Source organism: Castor canadensis, chromosome 8 (assembly GCF_047511655.1).
Source record: "Castor canadensis chromosome 8, mCasCan1.hap1v2, whole genome shotgun sequence".
NCBI lineage: Eukaryota > Metazoa > Chordata > Mammalia > Rodentia > Castoridae > Castor > Castor canadensis.
Window position 1 is genome coordinate 11,561,025 of NC_133393.1, and position 22,800 is coordinate 11,583,824.

General features: G+C 36.8%; 1 protein-coding gene across 3 annotated transcripts in view; it reads right to left on the minus strand.

The window, feature by feature from the left end:
• Positions 1-2,440: 2,440 nt before the first annotated feature.
• Positions 2,441-22,800, minus strand: part of Enpp4 (ectonucleotide pyrophosphatase/phosphodiesterase 4) — a 31,395-nt gene continuing 11,035 nt past the window's right edge. For 2 of the 3 annotated variants that reach the window (XM_020185489.2, XM_074082008.1), the window contains exons 2-4: positions 11,276-12,134; positions 10,499-10,669; positions 2,441-9,085 (exon numbers count right to left, since the gene is read on the minus strand). In XM_020185489.2, coding sequence (XP_020041078.2) covers positions 8,718-9,085; positions 10,499-10,669; positions 11,276-12,101 — 1,365 coding nt within the window. In that variant the 5' untranslated portion in view covers positions 12,102-12,134 and the 3' untranslated portion in view covers positions 2,441-8,717. Of the gene's footprint in view, positions 9,086-10,498; positions 10,670-11,275; positions 12,135-22,622; position 22,800 lie in introns of those variants that run through there. The other variant, XM_020185488.2, reaches the window with a different exon arrangement.

The window sequence follows — 22,800 nt, forward strand, 5'->3', positions numbered from 1 at the left end:
TTGTTAAGGATTTTTCTTCATAGAAATTTCTTTTCTAGTATCTGTCACATTTTTGGTGCTTGTGCTGTACGTCTTATGAAAACAGAACTCGTTCCTTCGCTATTTCTTTTAAGTTTGTGTAAAATTCGTATTTCTTCTTCAAATGTGTGATAGAACTAATCAATGAAATTAGCTGCAGTTTTCTTTGTGGAAATATTTTTGATAAATTTCTGTGATAGATATAAGGCTATTAAGATTTTTCATTTAATTTTGTTAGCTGCATTTTTCAAGGAATCTGTCCATCTTATCTAAGTTATTAAGTTAATTGATACATATTCTCTTATATTTTGCTATATGGAGGCTCTGTAGTGATTGCCTCCTTTTATTACTAATTTGTGCTATTTTCCTTTTTCATAAGTCTTATGGACATCAACTTTACTGTTATCTTTATTAATTTTCTCTGTTTCATTGATTGACTTTACCTTTGCTATTTCCTTTCTTCCACTCACTTTGGATTCTTCTTTTTTTTTCTACCATATTCTTAAAGTGGCAGCTTAAATTGTTGATTTTGAACATTTCTTCCTGAGATAGAAATTCAAGGTGATAAATTTCCCTCAGTTTCTAAGCTTACTATAGGAACTTATGGGTTATATAGTCATTATAGTTCATGGGAAAATATTTCCTAATTTTCTGTATTTCTGTCTGACTCATAGTTTATTCTGAAGTTTATCATTTTATTTCCAATTTTCCCATCTCATATTGCTATTGAATTTAATTCCATTATAATAAGAAAGTATAGTTTATGACATTAGAATCCTTTGAGGTTATTTACTGTGTTTTGTTTTATAGAAAAACAAATGGTCTATCTTGATAATTCTTCCATGTGCACTTAAAAATAAACATGATAATATACACATTAATATAGAGAACATGCTTGTGATCGTGTAGCTACTCTATGGAATGCAGAGGTGGAAGGAAAGGAAAAGAGAATGATAGAGAGTCAACAACATTGGATACATTACATCTGCAGGTGGATGACATGAGGATTACACACTGAAAGCTGTTAATAATAGGGGGTAAAAGGGAAAGAGTAAGGAATAGTAATGGAGGAGGTTGAACTGAGCAATATAAACCATATTCACAGCTGGGAAACATCAAGAAACCCCTTTGAACACTGACTTTGGAATTAAAAATGAAAGACAGGACTGAAAATAGGTACAGTGTGTGTTGGGGGTACTTGTGTGGGGGGTGAATGGAGATGAAGGTAATATGGTTGGTGGGTATCATATACGTCTATGAAACAGAACAATGAAATCTCTTGCAACTTCTTTAAGTGGGGTGAGGAGAGGGCTGGGGCAAATTGGTGGGGGTGATCTAACCAATGTACAATGTAAGGCTATTCAGAATTATCACAATGAATCACCCCTGTACAGTGAATAAGTGCTAATAAAAATGAAAAAAGCATGGTGGCACATACCTGTAATACCAATCACTCAGCTACTTGGGAGGTGTATATTGTATTTTTAAAACATGTCTAGATTTCAGTTTGCTAATATTTGTATTCACATTCACAAAGGGCATGATTCTCCTATTTTCTTCTCATAATATCTTTATCATGTTTTCTATGATGATTATGCTAATAAAATTAGTTGAATGTTCATTCTTATTTTTAATTTATTAAGATATTTGTATTTTTTTTTCTTGATCACTACACTTAAAGTTTCATTGATCTTATTGAGCTTTTCAACAATTTAACTTTTGGCCTTAATTTTTTCCTTGTTTACCATTGTTACTTCAAATTTGATTTACTGTTTCGTTTCTAGCTTTTTTATCTGGCAGTACTGGGATTTGACCTCAAGGCCTTTCACTTGCTAAGCAAGTGAGTCACATCCCCAGACTATTTTTGCTTTAGTTTGTTTTTCAGATAGAAGTTCATGCTTTTGCTGGTGTCAGCCTCAGACTGTGTCCTTCTATCTCTGCCTCCTGCATAGCTGGGACAACCAAAGTGCATCACCACACCTAGCTTGTTTCTAAGAGAAGGTCTTGCTAACTTTCTAGCCTTGGATGGCTCCAAACCACAATCCTCCCATTTCCACCTCCCTTCTTTGCTGGGACTATAAGCATGAGCCACCACACTAAGTTTTTCGTCTTCCGAAATATGCAACTCAAAAATCATCTTTTTCAGTTGGAGGCTGTAATGTTCTCTAAATGTGATAGAAGAAGTCAAGGTGGTTGATATCATTTGGATCTATTTCCTTACTGACTTTTCTTCTTGATCTAGTTGTTACATCAACTATAGAGGACAGCTAAATCCTTCACTTATTCTCTTTCTTTAGCTCTATCAGCTTTTGATTCATGTATTTTTAATGTATTTTTGGTCATGAACACTTTTTACATTGTTGTATCTTTCTGATATATTGGTCCTTTATCATAATGAAATACTCATCTTTGCCTTTGGGAATTATTTTTATTTTTTATTGTCATATTATTGTTGTACATTGGGTACATTGTGACATTTACAAAAGTTCTTACAATATATCATCGTTGAGTTCACCTCATCCATCATTCTCCTTTATTACACACACACACACACACACACACACACACACAACCATTCCTGGAATTGTTTCAACAGATCATATTTTTCCATTTATATACATAAGTACATATATTTCTACCACATTCACCCTCCTAAACCCTTTCCTTTTATCCTCCCCCATCCACTGGTACAATCTGTTTTTCCTTCCTGTTCTCCATTTTTGAAGAAAAGACATTTTGTTTATATAGCTATATAGGGTGTTTCATTGTGACATTTCCACGTATATATTACAAAGTGAATTATTCATTCCCCCTATTTTTCTCCTTTCTGCCTTAGTCCCCTTCTTATGGTGATTTCAACAGGTTTGAAAATTCTATACTCATTCTTACATAGAAAGTAAATCAACCAAATTCACCTTAACTTCCTTCTTTTACCCTCCCTCTCCCATTAATGATCTCCCCGTAGAGTGACATGTTTTTCATAATATTGCTTATATTTCTATTGGGTCTGTACTCCATATGAGAGAAAACATGTGGCCTTTGGCTTTCTGAACTTGGCTAACTACACTAAAGATGATGTTCTCCAGTTCATCCATTTACCTGCAAATGACAAAATTTCATTCTTCTTTGTGGCTGAATAAAATTCCATTGTATATAAATACATTTTCTTAATCCATTCATCTGTTGGGGGGCATCTTGGTTGTTTCCATAGGGTCTCTGGGAATTCTTGAGGACTACTTTGATATTAATAGATGAGCATTCCAGCTTTCTCATAGTTTCCATAGTATATCATTTCCTGCTCTTTTACTTTCAATTTATGTATTTGTATTTAAAGTATGTTCTCATGGATTACATATAATTAGATATGACTTTTTCATTTTTTTCAATTTATTAATCTCTGCCTTTCATTTGAACATTCCATTTACATTTAATAATGGGTGTGGTTGGATTAGTTTTCCTTTTTTCTATTTTCTCATTTGAGATTGGTCTGTAGTTTTCTGTTGTTCTATATCAATTCATATCATTACATGCAACTAAAAACCTCATGTATGTCTTTTTCTAAAACTTTAGTTGTATGAGGCAAATATGACATTGATAAAGAGGCACTAAAAATCTATTGTCTACCTGATTTGTTTTCTTTTGGTGATACTAGGGTTTGAAATCAGGGCACTTGAGCCATACTCTCTGCCCAGGGTCTTGTTCTTTATTATAAAATAACTTTTCCAAACTTTAAAATATAGAATTGTTATGGTAACTGTGAAATGGTAGATAATTTAACTATGTTAACCATTTAACCATAACATCATGCTATATATACAATTTATTTTTTAAAATTAAGTTAAAAAAAGAAATTGGTCATTTTAGCCTTGTTTCTCTATGAGTCAATTTTATTCAATATTTTCCTAGGAAATTACCCATTTCATTTGTATTTCCAAATTTATTTGAGCCAAAGAATGTTGTCAGCTCTTAAGATTTAAAAAAAAAATTTTTTTAAAGCATATACAATCTCTCCTTGAACAATGCCTCTGCCCTTTGATTAGGCTAACTTCTCAGCCTCCCAGCTGCCTCTTCCAGAATTCATAGGTGCCATTAGGGACTCACATACATGGGTTTCTTCCTTCTTTTTGATCTTGGCCTGTTGACTCTTCATTTTATTTGAAGATTCTCAGTGCCTGAGCACAGATTTTTATTTTTATCGTTTTCCAGTCCTCAGCAAGAGGACTATTTGAATCACATAGTCTGCCATTCCTGAAAATAAAATTCCTACATGTCCTTTTAGGAGATTTTTTAAAGTGTGGGTGGCATGTAGGAGGAGCCCTCACTGAAGAACATTCACATTCCTCAGTGGACAATTCAATGTGTGAATCAGCAGCAGTGTCTGACCTATAGGAACTCCCTTATAAAATGTGCATGTGTATATGGTGGAGTATTCTGGATTTGTTTGGGGGCTAACTTCTATTCATCCTTCCATCACCCAGATGTGAAAGTGAGGTTAAGCATGGTGGGTATAAAAAGAATGCTGATTTTTAGCTAGCAATTCAGATCTTTCACACAGGAGCAGTATCTGGACTGGAGACCTGTAGGCAACTGTGCATCACCATCAGAAAGCTGTCAAGGGGAGAGTTAATCCTTTTCAATTTATTAACATTGAAAACCATATTTCAGAGGTCAAGAAAGAGAAGATATGTGGAAAGGTAGAAGTCCTGAGTAACAGTCTAGCTTGGTCTGGAATACAGACTCTGCCTTTGCCTCCCTGGCAATTTCAACTATGGGACACAGGTCAGAAGACTAGCAGTTTCAACAACTAACAATCATCTGTACACACATGACTGTTAGGGTACAAATTACTGTGCTATATGACAGTACCCACCAAACTAAACCTTTTGGATTCTCAAGCATTGGTCATGGAGGAGAGGGGCTGTGATGGTACCCATGTACAGGCACCAAAAATGCTATGGGTAGGGAAAGAGGTAAAGTTGGCATCCAAACTTCAGGAAACATGAAGCCTAGAAGATGAATCTGTATCCAGCAAGAGTTAAGCCATGAGTAGACATAAGTAATTTGTTTATATAAAATTCCCACTTTTCAGAGAACTAATTTATTATGTTCTTTGATTTAAAGAACAAATTTATTTTGTTCACTAAGTGTAAAAATAGGAAATGAACAAATCCCTGCTGTACTGAGGGGAAGGTTGTTGAATCTATATTCATTTGGGTAAGTCATTAAATGTCTATACCTATGTACAAAATGAAATGTCAATACTATAACCCCACCCAGCTGTTCTGTAATCAGCTTATAAAACTTCTCTTCTACTGTAAGCCAATAAATGATAGTTAGGCAGCTCTACAACTTTATCTTGACTTTCTTTCTAATAATGTCCTCATACTGGAGTGTATATTTTACGTGATGTTTTAAGTTTTTTGTTAAGTGTTAATCCTGGTTTTAAAACAAGATCTGTAATAAATGCCTATGAAGGTTTCTGGAATTACTAAAGTCATGACAGCACATCCATCACAGTATATACATTTTGCAAGAGGGTAGCAAATTTAAAGAACATCAAATTTAAACAATGCTTTATATTTAATAATTACAGTAAGAATGCTTTTGATAGATTTACATAAATTTTTAATCAAAGGCAAATTCATTCATTAACTATGAATTCAAACAATATAGTGAAAATATATTTTATTTTAAGGCACTACAAAGAAATTTAAGCACACTCTATTTATACTCTATTTTAAGAATTGATAATAAATACACACTTTACACCTAGTCTTCATCCTTCATTCATAACTTCATGTATTAACAATGAAGTAAATTCCTTCAAAAAAAGAATTAAATGCAACCATCCTTGAAGCTTAACAATGCAGACATTTTAATCCTTTAACATTCCAAGAATTTATCTGTAAATTCTTAAAGATAGCCTAATTAGTATAATAATACTACAAAGCCTGTAGCATAGGACATTGAAGTACTTTTATTCTGTATTTCTGTTTATCAGAAGAACTTGTGGATTAATAACAGCAGCACAATGTCTCCATAAGTACAGGTACTTACTCTGAATTTGCTCACTGAATTAACAAAAATACTTAATCAAAACTTTTCCTATTTCCTTTGAGAACTATTGTCATAAACAGTTAAATATTTCCTGAAGTCAAATACTTTCTTCTCCCCAGAAAGCAGACAGCATATTCGTTAATCATCTATCAAAATGCATACCCAAACCTTACTGTAAAAGGGTAGCTTTGCTAAAAAGATTTTCTCAGTGTACTACAGGAATCATTGACTTTTAACAGTGATACTGTTTTAAAATACAAGCGAATTAACGCAAAGTTAGGTATAATGGTAACTTATCTTTGATTGAATAAATACTATTCTTTTTGTCTCATCAACATACACTTAAAATTTTTACCTAATTCTAATGTTTTGAAAATGGCGTGAAGGAGAAGATAAATAGCTAAAGTCCTGTTGACAGGGTTAAAAGAGTGACAATACATCAGTTCGGATTCCACCCAAACCGGGTGGATACTATCCATCTCTGAAACTTATATCCACCAAGCAAGCTAATGCAATCACTAAAACTCACAGCAGTGCAAGGACCAAGCTCTACTCAACCAGCATCCAATACTCTGCTACTACGTGAGACATTTAAAAAATGTCCACTCTTTTTTAAAAAGTAAACGTGGGAGCCTTTGCTCCCATTTCCTGTGTGGGGAACAGGATATGTTTCTCTCTTCCCCCCCCCATCTATACTTTATCCTGTTATACTAAAATGAATCCTTGCTAAAACTTAAAAAATAAAGTAAATGTGGCAGTTCTATTCTTTGTTATTTTTTAAATAGAAATTGAAGCAGAAAGAACTTTTCCATTATTTTATTTAGATCAACTATTAACCTTCAGTATAGCTATTTTATGTGAGGGAAAAATATCAGAAAATTCATCAAAAAACAAAGTCAGTTCTATGCTGTTCTTAATATATTTAATTTATGACAACAGCATGGATTATTTATGCAAGGTGTGGAAATGTCTCCCAAAAACTCCAAACATAACAGGTACCAATTATCAGGTTCAAGAAATTAGCAGTGACCCAACAGGATGTATGATATTGTTGATGATTGACAACTATTATTTATCATCACCGATAAGCAACTTTTAACTGGGCTATATACTTATTGTAGATACAAACAAAGTTTGTTTTCACTCTATACTATTAGTATTAATTGCTTGTCTCAGGTTTTGCCTTAATATAATCTACAACTCAGTTTCTTCATATTTTATTAGAAGTTACCATCTAGCAAATGTAGGAAGACAGTTCTTCCCAACAAATCCTTGGCCAGGAGCAAGCATGTTAAAAGATAGGAGTAGAGTAATTGTTTCTGTGATCCAAATATTGGGAGAATAAAACAGTAGCAACACTAAGACTTTTCTGCCACCTAATGTATGGATGGTGCAAAGATGAGAAGATACTAATTCCATTTTGAATTTCATAACTACTCTATTGCCTAAAAATGTCTTATCATTCTGACCCAGTCAAAGTAGGATTTGTATTCAAGTCATAAATCTTTCTACGGCATTTGGATATTGGATACCTCAGGTTACAATAAACACGAGAAAGCTAAAAACAGTAGCAAAAATTAATGAGTTTTAAAAACATGATTTAACTTGTGAGTTAGGTGGAAGTAAATAAATACAAAGTACAAAAGAAAACCTTTTTTGAGAGCTGTGTTCTAGGGGAGTGTGGAAGCCTGCTGACCACAGTCCCTTCTGACCTCCAGTTGAAAGTCACATGTCTGCATACCCACACATGCAAACACACTTGCACAGACACAACACATACAGTTTACACAAGGCCATTAAGTACAAATCGAAAAAAAAACACTTTTCTTCTGAATTTCTTATTAGCAACAATCTTCAAAAAATGTAACTATTATTTTTGAGACAGGGACTCACTCTGTAGCCCAGGCTGGCCTTGAACTCACAATCCTCCTGCCTCACCCTCCAGAGTGCTAGAATTATAGCTGTGTGCTACCATAACTGGATTAAAAGATACAACTTTTGATACATGACTGTTTAAGGGTCTTAACAAAGATACAGTGGTATAGTTCAGGCTTTAAATAATACAATCTTAGTTTTATTTGCTTTTTAATAGCTTTGCTTAAAATGATTTCTGCATACAGATTTTTTTTTTCTGACTGGGTAATTACTGCTATCAACCACCACAGAATTTCCTAACTTGAGAGTTCACTTGGGATACAAACTAATTAAAGGTTAATATAAAAATATAGGAAAATTTTTCTCTCTGATACATGAAACTCACAACTTTACATAAAGATTTCTATTGTTTCATTTATAAATATATATATATATTAGAAAAACATGCCTATTAAATTTTGGTGTATTTTCATTTAAAGATGTATCACATTCATTGCTTTTAAAAAGGTAGATGGAGTTTTTGTTCCCAAAAGCTATTTATCTTGGTAGAAAACACTGTTAACTGACCAACTAGCGATTTTACTATGGTCACAGTTATTTTGTTAGCAAATACACCAAAACAAAACACACGGAAAAACAAAACAATTTTAGCATGGTTGATTTAAGTCATCTTTTCAAGCGTACATTTTCATGGTTAAAATACTATTCCTTGGATGTATCCTTAGTTCTAAGATTAACTGAAGACACTCTAAATAAGCCCCAGCAAATCACCCAATCAAAGGATCGTCGTCGTCGTCATCTTGAAGCTGGAGTCGGGAAAATGGACGGGGCACAGACGTTCTGTTCTGCATGATTAGTATGAGGCATGTTAGCGTGGTCAGCACCAAGAGCGCACCGATAACAATGCCAATGGCCTCTGGGAGACTAATGCACCACTGGTCAACTAACAAACACTTGGTATGACCAAAGGTTCCATTGTTGGGATGTGGCTTTAATCCCAGGATATAGCACATCATTGGATAAATATCCACAATGTTAATGGTGCTGTGCTTGTAGCCTTTGTGAAATGCAGGACCATGGGCAGCTAGAAACGGATGCATACTAGGCAAAGAATTGTCATAACCATGGTCACCTACTGAAAAAGAACAAAATGGTAATCAATCAGCCTTTTTATTATGAAACAAGTTGCTTCTAGTATAAACACAGTAGGTTTCTTGCTAGCCTAATTCTCATCTGTTAAGATTGTAGTTAGCTGAACTAAATAGGAGCCAGAAATAAATATTTCCTTAGCCATACTTAGCTATATCCCCTATGTATGTATTTCTCTTTCTCTCTCTTTCCTCCCTCCCTCCCTTTCATCCACACACTCCTTTTCCCAATGGGTCATGGTCTCAGACTTTGACACTACTTCTCAACCTGATATACTTATCTTTCAGTCCTAACTCCACTTACTTCACCTGCCAACCTCCATCACCGTTTGTAAAAACTCACTACAAACAGCATTAGTTGAGGGTCCCCTAACACTGGAGAGAGAAGTAAGAACAATGAATGGGAGAGAAGTGGATCTGCAGGAGTACCTACCTCAATTTCTCCTCTGTTAAAAAACAGGATGGCTAACTGTATTACTGGCTTGACAATTAATGAACACCTCAACATCAGGAGAGCTAGATGAGTAAGAATTTTACAGAAGAGCTTCTTCTATGAATGTGAGTTATAGCCAGATGACACCAAATTCACACTCTAGTAAAAGTCTGACTCTTAACAAAAACAAAGACTCCCTGACTGGGAATCTCCAATACCAGATTCTCAAGGTTTAGTTTTATTTCAACAAGCCTTATCTTTTAAAATATAGCAGTTGCATTTAATAAATTTCTACTTTTCTGGTAAGTACAGATGACTCAGTAAGTGTACTAATGTCTGCTATAGTGTTCTTTAATATTCCATAATAAAAATAACAAAAATCAATGACAAAATAGATATTATGATTTCAATAATATTAAAATTTGCATGTATATATAATATAAAAATGATTAGGAGGGGAAGCTTACACAATTCATATTTGTGGGTATTTCTGCATTGAGGGATTATGGATAGTTTTTTACCCTTTTCTGTATTTTTCAAGTTTATGAAAATGAGTATATAAATCAACAGAAATAATATACAAAATTCACTGACTCTGAGTCTTTCTTATCCTTGTCTGATACTTCTAAACTGTGGTATATTGGGAATCTGAAAATTATACACCATGGCCAAATTTGGTCCTCCATCTGTTTTTGTAAACTAAGTGCCTATATAAATTTACTAACATACACAAGAAAAGGGAATTTGAGGTAACTAAGCTCTCCCCTTTAACTTTGTTTACTACCTTTTATTTTGTACAAATTAAGAGAGTCAATCTTAAAAAGAGTAACTACAGTTTGGGTAGCTGGAAACTGAATGAATAATACTATGTGAACATATCTAAATCAAAGTACCCTCCTAAGAGAACAGGGTCACAATGTGTGATTTATACCTAAGATACAACAAAATACTCCAAATAAATACTTACATTTTAATGCTGATTTATTTAGTACAATTGTCCAACCTTCATCAGCAACCAAAATAATAGGCTGGATTCTATCATTATGTTGGTAATAAAATCTGTTAGGAATATCTTCTTTGAGATAAACATTCATGTGAGAGTTACATTTTTTCAGTTTGTCATAAGCCTCTGTTACATCTGTAAAAAGGAAATTGCAAAGGAAAAAGTCATGGTTGACTGAAAAGGAAAAAGTACGTCTAACTAGAATAACAAAATAAATTTCGGAGAATGTTATCTATTAAATCACTTTCAATTCTTAAAACAACAGAGAATAATTATGGGACAATGTCAGGATGGACACACACACACCCCTTTTCTAAGCGTTTACATATCTTTCATTTTTTGGATAACCCTGGTAGATTTTTACAGAAAGGTGAAAATTTTCATATTGAATTTCCTAAGTAAATATAATTAATTATGTATTGTTACTGATTACTAATTTAGAAGTGTGTATCTTACACTAAGACCCAAGATGTTTCTAAGGGTAAGTATTTCCTTTTTCCCTTAGTTGAATCACTAAGAAATATATCAAAGAGCAGAGGAATAGTCAGTTTAAACTGAATTGGTAAGAATTGCTCAAAGCTTATACATTAGGGGGAAAATGTATAATCCTTCTCTGAATGAGTACTGGTCCTGAACAACAAAAAGACAGGGATTTATTCTTTTAAAAAAAAAAAAAAACCCTCCCTCTTCAACCAACTTCCCCATTCAAAAATAGTATCCCTCAGATAAAAGTCTACTTACTTATTTTGGGAAGTATTGCAGCAACCGGGGTCAAATCTATAAGACTGTAGTTTGAGTGATCGATGCAGTGATCCAAGTTTATCAGTCTGTTCTCAGAACACTGGGTCATCCCATGATCACTTGTAATGATCACATTAATACTTTCCCACAATCCTAACATCTTGAGTTTTTGAACTAAGTCACCAATTAGGTCATCTATTTCTTTCAACACCCTACGCATGTTTTCTTTATCTTCAGGTCCATATTTGTGGCCACTTGCGTCTGGTTCTTCCCAATAGAGTGTTGCAAAGGTGACTGGTGGGTTGGAATTGCTTAGCCATGTGGTAATTTTACTTAGTCTCTCCTTGAATGACACTGAGGAGCTGTAATTCATATAATAGGAAGGTGTGGTATTATGAATGGGTACATCAGTACCAGGCCACATAGCAGCAGCACTCGATCTGTTTTCTTGAAGTTGATTTGTCACCCAAATAGGTACTGCCTCATTCCACCAAAAAGGATCCTTATCATTAGAGTCAGAAAAATGTTTCTTTGTGACGTTGTCATACATGGAGTTGGCCACAATGCCGTGGCTTTCCTCATATAAGCCTGTCACGATGCTGTAGTGGTTTGGAAATGTTTTTGTAATAAAAACATTTTTAACATGTTCTACTAAGACACCTTCTTTGATAAAATTCTGGAGATGAGGAAATTCATAGTTCTGCAGATAATCAGCTCTGAAGCCGTCAAAGGACACCAGTAGTAACTTGGGTGGCAAACTATAGGAAGAGTTACCTCTACAGCTAATTGTAAGTCCAGAAAATAGAAGTATTACTAATAACTTCATAATGAACAACGCTGAAGACAGCAATCAGGGTTCCTAAAATATAAAAACAATTCATAAGTAGTAATGCTGTTTGATTTATATTTTCAGAAGTTTAGCTAACAGGAGAATCAACATTTATAAACCTTTTACATGCCAGCTTATCTATATCAACTTCAACATAGTTTAATAAAGCTGAAGCTAAGAGTACATAAAAATTGCTTCTGCTTGTCCAATTTCCTATTGGCTTATGTTCTGGCCCATTTTTCATGCTCTGAAGGGAAAACAGGCCATTTTTTTTTCTTATTTTTCTTTTATTATTCATATATGCATACAAGGATTGGTTCATTTCTCTCCCCTGCCCCCACCCCCTCCCTTACCACCCACTCCGCCCCCTCCCGCTCCACCCCCCCAATACCCAGCAGAAACTATTTTGCCCTTATCTCTAATTTTGTTGTAGAGAGAGTATAAGCAATAATAGGAAGGAACAAGGGGTTTTGCTGGTTGAGATAAGGATAGCTATACAGGGCATTGACTCACATTGATTTCCTGTGCGTGGGTGTTACCTTCTAGGTTAATTCTTTTTGATCTCACCTTTTCTCTAGTACCTGTTCCCCTTTTCCTATTGGCCTCAGTTGCTTTAAGGTATCTGCTTTAGTTTCTCTGCGTTAAGGGCAACAAATGCTAGCTAGTTTTTTAGGTGTCTTACCTATCCTCACCCCTCCCTTGTGTGCTCTCGCTTTTATCATGTGCTCATAGTCCAATCCCCTTGTTGTGTTTGCCCTTGATCTAATGTCCACATATGAGGGAGAACATACGATTTTTGGTTTTTTGAGCCAGGCTAACCTCACTCAGAATAATGTTCTCCAATTCCATCCATTTACCAGCGAATGATAACATTTCGTTCTTCTTCATGGCTGCATAAAATTCCATTGTGTATAGATACCACATTTTCTTGATCCATTCGTCAGTGCTGGGGCATCTTGGCTGTTTCCATAACTTGGCTATTGTGAATAGTGCCGCAATAAACATGGATGTGCAGGTGCCTCTGGAGTAACAGTCTTTTGGGTATATCCCCAACAGTGGTATTGCTGGATCAAATGGTAGATCGATGTCCAGCTTTTTAAGTAGCCTCCAAATTTTTTTCCAGAGTGGTTGTACTAGTCTACATTCCCACCAACAGTGTAAGAGGGTTCCTTTTTCCCCGCATCCTCGCCAACACCTGTTGTTGGTGGTGTTGCTGATGATGGCTATTCTAACAGGGGTGAGGTGGAATCTTAGCGTGGTTTTAATTTGCAGGCCATTCTTTTAATCCCCTAAATACTCTGGTTTGGCTGTCTTGCTGGCCTATAGCAGCAGCAATTATTCTAAAGGCTTAAGAAGAACAGATGAAGAAACAAAAATGACTCTTTTGTTCAAAGTACAAATGATACCAGGCTTTCAGGTGCTCTAGAGAGGCAGATTCTTTTTCTAGTTCACTGACAAGTACCCTAGAGGTCCCATAACCCACAGAGATAACTGGCAGAAATTATTCTATTTAGTTCATCAACAATTTGTGTTCTGTTGGCAAGGACATGGGGGAAAAGGAACCCTCATACACTGTTGGTGGGAATGCAAGCTGGTGCAACCACTCTGGAAAAAAATTTGGAGGCTCCTTAAAAATCTAAATATACATCTGCCATATGATCCAGCAATCCCACTCTTGGGGATATACCCAAAAGAATGTGACACAGGTTACTCCAGAGGCACCTGCACACTCATGTTTATTGCAGCGCTACTCACAATAGCCAAGTTATGGAAACAGCCAAGATGCCCCACTACTGACGAATGGATCAAGAAAATGTGGTATTTATACACAATGGAATTTTATGCAGCCATGAAGACGAATGAAATCTTATCATTCGCAAGGAAATGTATGGAACTGGAGAACATCATTCTGAGCGAGGTTAGTCAGACTCAGAAGACCAAAAATCGTATATTCTCCCTCATATGTGGTCTTTACATCTAGGCCAAATACAGCAATGTTGTAGGACTTGGGTTACATGACAAGGGGAGAACATACACGGGAGGTACGGGGTTAGAATGAAAACCCAAAACACGATAGTATTTGATGTCCCCACTCCAGAGGAACTAATACAGAAACCTTAAAGTGACAGAGGTCAACACGAGAAGGAGATCAGGAATCAGTATAAAGATCAGCTAGAGATGAATCAACCTGGGTTGTAACACATTTGTACATGAAAGCAAAGCTAGGAATCTCTCTGTATAGCTGTCCTTATCTCAACTAGCAAAAATGCTATGTCTTTCCTATTATTGCTTATTTCTACTCATCAATGAAACTGGAGAAAAGCGCAGAACAGGTTCTGCCTGGAAGAGGGGGGAAAGGAGGGAGAGGGTAGGGGAGGAGGAGGAGAGAGAAATGACCCAAACAATGTATGCACATATGAATAAATGAATAATAATAATAATAAAACTTATGAACAATGGAAAAAAACAATTTGTGCTTCAAAATTCTAGCACAAAAAGGGACTAAAGAATAAATGCTATTTGAGAAAAACATTTCAGCTTAATCTGTGTGAATGCCACAACATACACACGAAACTGATTAGCCAATAGATAAACCTTAAAGGGACTTGGATGGCACAGTAACTTCTAAAAAAAAAAGTCAACAGGGGTTGGAATGAATTTCATCCATTTTCCTGTCAAAGATACATTCTTGGGCAGTAGGCATGGCTCAAGTAGAAGAGTGCCTGCTTAGCAAGTGTGAGGTCCTAAGTTCAAACACCAATACCACACACACACACACACACACACACACACACACACATACACAAGACATATTTTCCCTAATACACCTGGCTTGGGGATATTCCTGTTTGCTCTTTTGAAAAAAAAAATCCATTGACTACAAAAACCACTTTCACCTAGTAAATATTTCTTCCTTCAGTCTCTTACCGCCTTTGGTCTCTAAGAAAACAGGATCTGTAACTTGGGTAGAATTGTTTGCTTTAGATGGGCAGGATGTGTCTTCTGTTGTAAAAGGAGATACAGAAGGAGTACAGATGGTCAGGTAACAGGTCTAAGGGCTAGGAGTGAAGGGCACTGCATTGTCTGGGGTGTGGGAGGTAGGGTCAGTTACTGAAAGTGAATAGGGTAGTAAAGACTCAGAGGTTTGAGAAACACAGAGAATGTCTGAAATAATCAATGTGGAGAATGAGAGAGGGGACAAGGAAACAGGATTGGTAGGAAATGTTGACAGCTGGTGACATGAGATTTTGTAACTGACATTGTTTTCCCTACCAGTTCACAGGTCCTGGCACAGGCAAGAAAAAAGCAGGAACCTGATCCCACCAGGCTTGAAATTGGCTAGAAATTGAAAGTTACAAAGCTGAAAATGCTGGCTAAAGAAAGACTGAAATTCCAGCTACAGCATCTAGGCTGAAACTAGGAGCTATGGAGGAAGGGTTCTAATGAAGTCAAAGAACTGATGGTTTAAGTGTAACTTTCATCGGAAGTTGCAAAGATGCAAGGTTGTGGTCAGAATGAGGTGGGTGAGATCAGTATTTCAGAATAAGAAGAGCCTGGGTATGGGCACTGGGGTATGCATCTTTTTTTTTTTTCATTTTTCTTTTATTATTCATATGTGCATACAAGGATTGGTTCATTTCTCTCCCCTGCCCCCACCCCCTCCCTTACCACCCACTCCGCCCCCTCCCGCTCCCCCCCCCAATACCCAGCAGAAACTATTTTGCCCTTATCTCTAATTTTGTTGTAGAGAGAGTATAAGCAATAATAGGAAGGAACAAGGGGTTTTGCTGGTTGAGATAAGGATAGCTATACAAGGCATTGACTCACATTGATTTCCTGTGCGTGGGTGTTACCTTCTAGGTTAATTCTTTTTGATCTAACCTTTTCTCTAGTACCTGTTCCCCTTTTCCTATTGGCCTCAGTTGCTTTAAGGTATCTGCTTTAGTTTCTCTGCGTTAAGGGCAACAAATGCTAGCTAGTTTTTTAGGTGTCTTACCTATCCTCACCCCTCCCTTGTGTGCTCTCGCTTTTATCATGTGCTCATAGTCCAATCCCCTTGTTGTGTTTGCCCTTGATCTAATGTCCACATATGAGGGAGAACATACGATTTTTGGTTTTTTGAGCCAGGCTAACCTCACTCAGAATGATGTTCTCCAATTCCATCCATTTACCAGCGAATGATAACATTTCGTTCTTCTTCATGGCTGCATAAAATTCCATTGTGTATAGATACCACATTTTCTTAATCCATTCATCAGTGCTGGGGCATCTTGGCTGTTTCCATAACTTGGCTATTGTGAATAGTGCCGCAGTAAACATGGGTGTGCAGGTGCCTCTGGAGTAACCTGTGTCACAGTCTTTTGGGTATATCCCCAACAGTGGTATTGCTGGATCAAATGGTAGATCGATGTCCAGCTTTTTAAGTAGCCTCCAAATTTTTTTCCAGAGTGGTTGTACTAGTCTACATTCCCACCAACAGTGTAAGAGGGTGGGGTATGCATCTTGAAGAGCAACAAGCTAACTAATATAATGAAGCTTACAAGCCATTTGTTGTGTGTTCTTTCTTCCAACTAGTCTGCAATTACCGAAGGCAGAGATTTTCTTCTTTCTTTCAAAGACACCACCAGGAGAATCTGTGATCTGGTTATCATTCAAATGCTTATGGATTGAAGCTGTGACCCTCTGACTTAAATGTTCTAAGGCCAAAGATATGGAACTATATTTGTGTGAATCTTTATGTTTGAAAAATTCCTACCATTTTAACCTGAGACAGCAGCCATCTAAGTATGGGTGCATGTAATACCTGTTGCTGGAGCCATCCAAGAAACCAAAAACAGTGCAGAATAGGAAAATCAAACCATCTTTCCAAGTACGGAGTAACAAACCTAATGTAGTAGACCTGGCATACTCCCACTAACACAGCCTGTCCTATCCCAGCAATTTCAACCATCAAGTATTTAGACAGCAGTACTTTCTTTTCATTCATATTTCATCCTCTTGCATAATACTGCAGCACAACTTAACCCCTCCTTTACAGACAGTCTTAACTTAGTTCAATATTATGTGGGCTGCTTGTCCTAAGTTCCAGCAATTTTAGAACTTGTGTCAAAGACAGACTGGTCTCCATGAAAGCTTGGAGTGAGTAGACTCCCTCATTTCTCTCTACTTCCACATACCCACTTGTTTCTAATAGTAGAGCAGATTTAAAACAGCAAAGAGGTTACATAGTATCCTTTCAAGGGGAGAAGAAACATCTTTTTTTTTTTAGTTATGGGGGTCAAACCTAGGGCATCATGAATACTAGGCAAAACACTCTACCACTGAGCTGTAAGTCCAGGCCATATAAATCTATTTTTAAGAAAGCATTATTTACTGGCCTCACTCTGTCTCTGAGCAACCAATTCCACATTCCCAGCCAATCCCACTGCACAAACTATTTTGCTGCCAAGTCCAATCTGCTGTATGTCAGAATGAATGCATTCTTCAGAGCCTTTCCCTTCTTCAGTTCCCTAATCCTTTAAAATAGCTTTGTCATTCTCTCAGGTAAACAGAGATCTCTTGAGAACACCACCAATCGCCAATCTAGTCAGCTCTGCTTTCCCCTCATCTAGCACAGCATAGTAGATGTAAGAATCACTACAGGAGCTTGGTAAGTGCAGCTGTCCAGTCTCCACACTAGGGATTCTGAATCACCTGGTCCAGAATTCAGGCCAGGGACCTGCATTTTTAAGAGCTATCTGCTCTTTCCCATCTCTACTGCTGGAAGTTCTTGATGCCTAAGTCTGGAGCACTTCTGTGTCTTAACTCACCTTCTTACTTTGATCACCTCCCCTCTTTTCACCCAACACCTCCTGCCAACTTAAATCTTCCTAGGCATAGCTCTGTTCATGCCACATCCCTTAACACATGTTCAAAGGAGCCACTTTCCTATATAAAAAATCAAAACACCTCATTTTGGCATTCAAGCCCCTCCAACATTCAGACCCAACCTACTTGCAAATTATTGTGCAAGATATATAGAAATAATTGCAAACCTTAATTTTCACTCACCATGCTTCACGAGCACATTCTGTCTGAAATGTATTACATTAACATGTAAAAGGTAATTATTCATCTTGGTGAACTATGTAAGCTCTTCAGTTCTTTGTGCTTCCAGAACATCATAAAGGTACTCCCTCCACATGAAGACTTGCTCAGATACTCTTTTAGGTTATTTACTTTTTTAAAAAAATCATCAAGAAATATCTAATATAACTAAATCTGTAACACAAAAATATATGCATATGCCATTTATCAGAGCACAAAGGCTTTATACTTTTTGAATACATAATACTCAAAACAAGGGTGTAAGTAATAAAAATAATGAATCAGCCTGTCATCTTGGAAAGACAAAAACAGATTTTCACTTAAATCAACTTTGTTCTAAAACAACACTACACTTCTTTGTAACACTGTTTGAAATTTATACATCATAAAGTATTGTTTTTTTTAAACTAAGCCCTTAGAGGAATTACTATAAATGGAATATCACTGTATGTCTAAAACTTTTCCAATACAATTCCTTCATGAACAGAGGATGCCAAGACAATCCAACAAGTGGTGTAATGAGTGAATATTCACATGCAAAAGAATGAATTTGGAGTCCTGATCTCGAACAAAATAAAGTCAAAACTGATCACGGACCCAAATTAAGAACTACAGCTGCAAAGCTCTTGGATTAGGCTAAAATCTGATACCATGCTAAAGTCACATGTGACAAAAAAAGAGAGAAATAAACTAAACTGCATCAAAATTAAAAAGTTTTGTTCTTCAAAGGATACCATCAAGCAGTCAAAAAGGCAGCTCATAGAACTGGAAGAAATTTTTTGCAGATCATGTATCTGATGAGGAGTTTGTATTTAGAATATATAAAGAATGGTTGTAGGTTGAGGCATGGCTCAACTGGTAGAGTGCCTGCCTAGCAAGTGCAAGGCCTTGAGTTCAAACTCCAGTGCCAGAGGCAGGGGAGGGGGACTGGCAAAGAGAGAATGGTTATGACTCAATAATAGAAAGCCAAATAATCCAACTAAAAAATGATCAAATGATCTCCAAAGAAGATGCACATGATGAGTACATAAAAAGATACTCAACATTATTAGTCATCAAGGAAATTCAAATAAAAACCCACAATGAAAGACTACTTCACACCTACTACGATGATTAAAAATTATTTAAAATGACAATAACAAGTGTTAGAGTGTATAAAGAAACTGGAACTTTTATAAACTGTTAGCAGCAAAGTGAAATGGTACAGCCAATTTCAAAACCATTTAGGCAATTCTTCAAAAGGTTAAACACAGAGCTAGTACAAGACCTGGCAATTCTACAACCATGAATATGCACATGAGAAATGAAAACATATATCCACATGAAACCTTGTACACAAATGTTCATAGCAGGACTATTATCAAAATCAAGAAACAACTTTCCTAGGTAGTATTATTTGAATTTAAATCTATTTCGTGTGAGATTAATTTAGCCACTTTGTCTTCATTAGTGTTTCCACAGTATAGTTTGTTTTCAACCTTTTATTTTTAACTTATGTCTTTTTCTTTATATTTAAAGTGGGCTTATGGTAGGCAAAATACATTTTGTTCTTCATTTAAAAACTCTAATTTGACTATTCCTTTTATTTAAGTATTAAATCATTTATATTTAATGTGATTATTGATGTTGCTGAGTTTAAATTTATCATTTTGTATTTGTCTTCCATTTGTCCCAACTGTTTGTCATTCTATTTTTATGGCCTTGTTTTATGATTAAGTGAATATTTTTATTTTTAAAAAGTGGAAACAACTCAAATGTTCACTAACTAATAAATAGATAAAATGTGCTTTATCCACATAATGAGATATTTGGTAACAAAAATGAATAAAGTACTGATATATGGTACAACCTGGATAAACCTTGAACCCTTATGCTCAGTGAAACAGGCAGTCACAAACGATAACCTATTATATGATTCTATTTAGATGAAATGTTTAGAATAAGCAAATCTGTAGAGACACAAAGTGTATTAGTAGTTACCTAGTTCTAGGCGCTGGGGAAAAGTGGGGAGTAAGTGCCAATGGGTAAAAGGTTTCTTTCTAGGGTGATATAAAGTGTCTTCAAATCCATTGTGGTGATGGTTGCACAACTACATAAATCTGAGTGAACTGAATGGTACATAACTTATACCTCAATAAAACTATTCTTTAAAACAGCAGAGGGAAGTGAAATTATAATCTTACATGCCCTACCACAAAACAGGAAACATATTTGTCATCCCATTTTACCTCAAAAATTATGTGAACTGTATATCCCATAATACAGATTTGAATGTTTTAATGTGAAACTATTTTACAACACTTTTCCTATGCCAAACGCCATAACAAAAACCTGATTGTCTCTCTCCCACAAAATACAAATCAAAATCTTTCTTCCCCAAATCTTGAGTAAAGAGATGCTCAAAGTTGTGTGTGTTGTAATCCCAGTCCTTGGAAGCTGAGGCAGGAGGATAGCCAATTTGGGACCAATCTGTGCCACACTGTGAAACCTCGTCCCAAAAAAAAAAAAGAAAAGAAAAGAAAAAAAAAAGAAAGGGAGGGAGGGAGGGAGGAAGGAAGGAAGGAAGGAAGGAAGGAAGGAAGGAAGGAAGGAAGGAAGGAAAGAAGGAAGGAAGGAAGAAAAAAAAGATCACTACTCTTTTAGCACAATGCCTGGATCCAAGAGGTCTTCATCCTTAGTATCATGAACACAGTGGAAAGAGAAGGATCTAATATCTGAGCTCACACTTATCACATGGGCAATTTGGGTCAGATTTGTTTTCTCCCAGCTCAGCTTCCTTGTGTGTAAAATGGAAATGCATAAAGGTTACAAAACAGGCTCTCAAAATTAGTTTCCCTTTATTCATTGTAGTAACAAAGCTGTTATGTTAGGGGAAAAAGTCTGTACTATAACAGGCAGAATATTGTTGTGAAACTATAAAATAAATTATTAATTATATGGTCTATTCTCTTTTTACATATGGTGAAGTGACTTCAGTACTGGTCAAGCCCAGAAGGCAACTAGTGGCTTTACTATGCTCTTACTAATTTCATGTCCTCAACAAGTGTTTAAGTATAGTACTAGCCAGTAAACAAGTCTGGAAACAATCTCCAAACTATTAACGTAACTTCACCTGCCAGAACATCTTTTATTAGCAGTGCTTGGATCTATGTCAAGCACATTCCATTTCATTATAACAGCAAGTGCTAAGCTATATACAAATTACTGTGAGACGTTCTCAAGTAGTTTTTTTTTTTTCAAGGAATGAAAATCAAGCTTCTAGAGAATAAAACTGTTATATTATAAGATATTGAGAAAATTTTGCAATTTTTTCATACCAACAAAAAATATCAAAGGAAAGATAAAAAGCAGACCTAGCTAGGCTACATCTAAATCCCACAGCAGCAACTGACAGTATGATGTAGTCTCCAATTCAAGGGACAAAACACCTACCTCCTCCGAGATGCCTTTCTTACTTGGATGGAATTATGTCAGTCAACTTTCACTGGCATTCTTAGCCCATATGGCACTGGGAAAGGATGTGGTGAAAGTTACTTGCCACCATTAGCATGCCATCCACTCTGCAATTCAATGAAACTCCTACACCGCTTTAAAATAGCATTGTCTCTGCACAAAGATAAGCCAGTGCCTTTAGATTATCAGCTAACTTCTTAACAAGGAAAAAAGTGAAACAACTGTGAAAAACTTAGTCTTAACAACTGTAGAATTCTAAATTATTCTTCGATTTCCTAAGGCACACAAGATTTTCTAGCATCTTCAGAAGTTACGCTTCCCTGACATTCTTCCTAGTAAAATATCCCTCTTCATGGACCCCTTTTGCTTTCATCAAAATTTCTTCCAAATTACATTTTGTAACTAGTTTAAAAATCAGGTGGGAAAGTGTTAGAAAAGGAGAGCTCACAAGCTCTTAGTTCCCTTAGATTGAAGAGAGAGAGAGAAACCATAATACTGAAACCAGCTGATTCCTACAGCACTCACCCTGTCTTCAGGCTCAGGCCCACCAGAAGGCCCCAGGGACGGGGCAAAGCCCATCTGGGGTCAACCCTAATGTAAACCCGAACGCATCTACGTGTCACCAGCTGCGTCACCTCGGATAGCCCCCTTCCCCTCTGTGTCTATAAAGTAGGACACCATTGCTTCATCGGGTGGGGTAACAGGGAAAGGAAGCACTCGCCATGGTATCCGGCCCTTTCGTGGGGACGTGGGGACATCTGAAATGGCATGCTCTGCTGGTTGGCTTGCTTGTCTTCTAGAAAACGAGCTTTTAAACAGAACGACGCAGCCATCCATGATTGGAGTCAAGTCTGCCCTTCAGGCAGGTGCACGCCCGTGCCTTGGACACCGCAACAGACGCCTCTCCTTCCCCCTCCCCTCCCCGCCCGGCCCCTCGGCGTCCCCTGGACCCCACGGCTGTCCCCACTCCACGCCCACCTGCTCCATCTTCTCCCTCCCGTCCCCGCGGCGTCGGGACCCGTCGTCCGCATCCCCGGGGGATGCGAGTGTGATGGGGACAAGGAGGGGACGGCCTCACTACCCCTGTTTCCCAGACGTCCAGGAACCGTGAGGGAGCGGCGCGTCCCTCCACAACGCCGGGCGCGCGGCGCTCAGA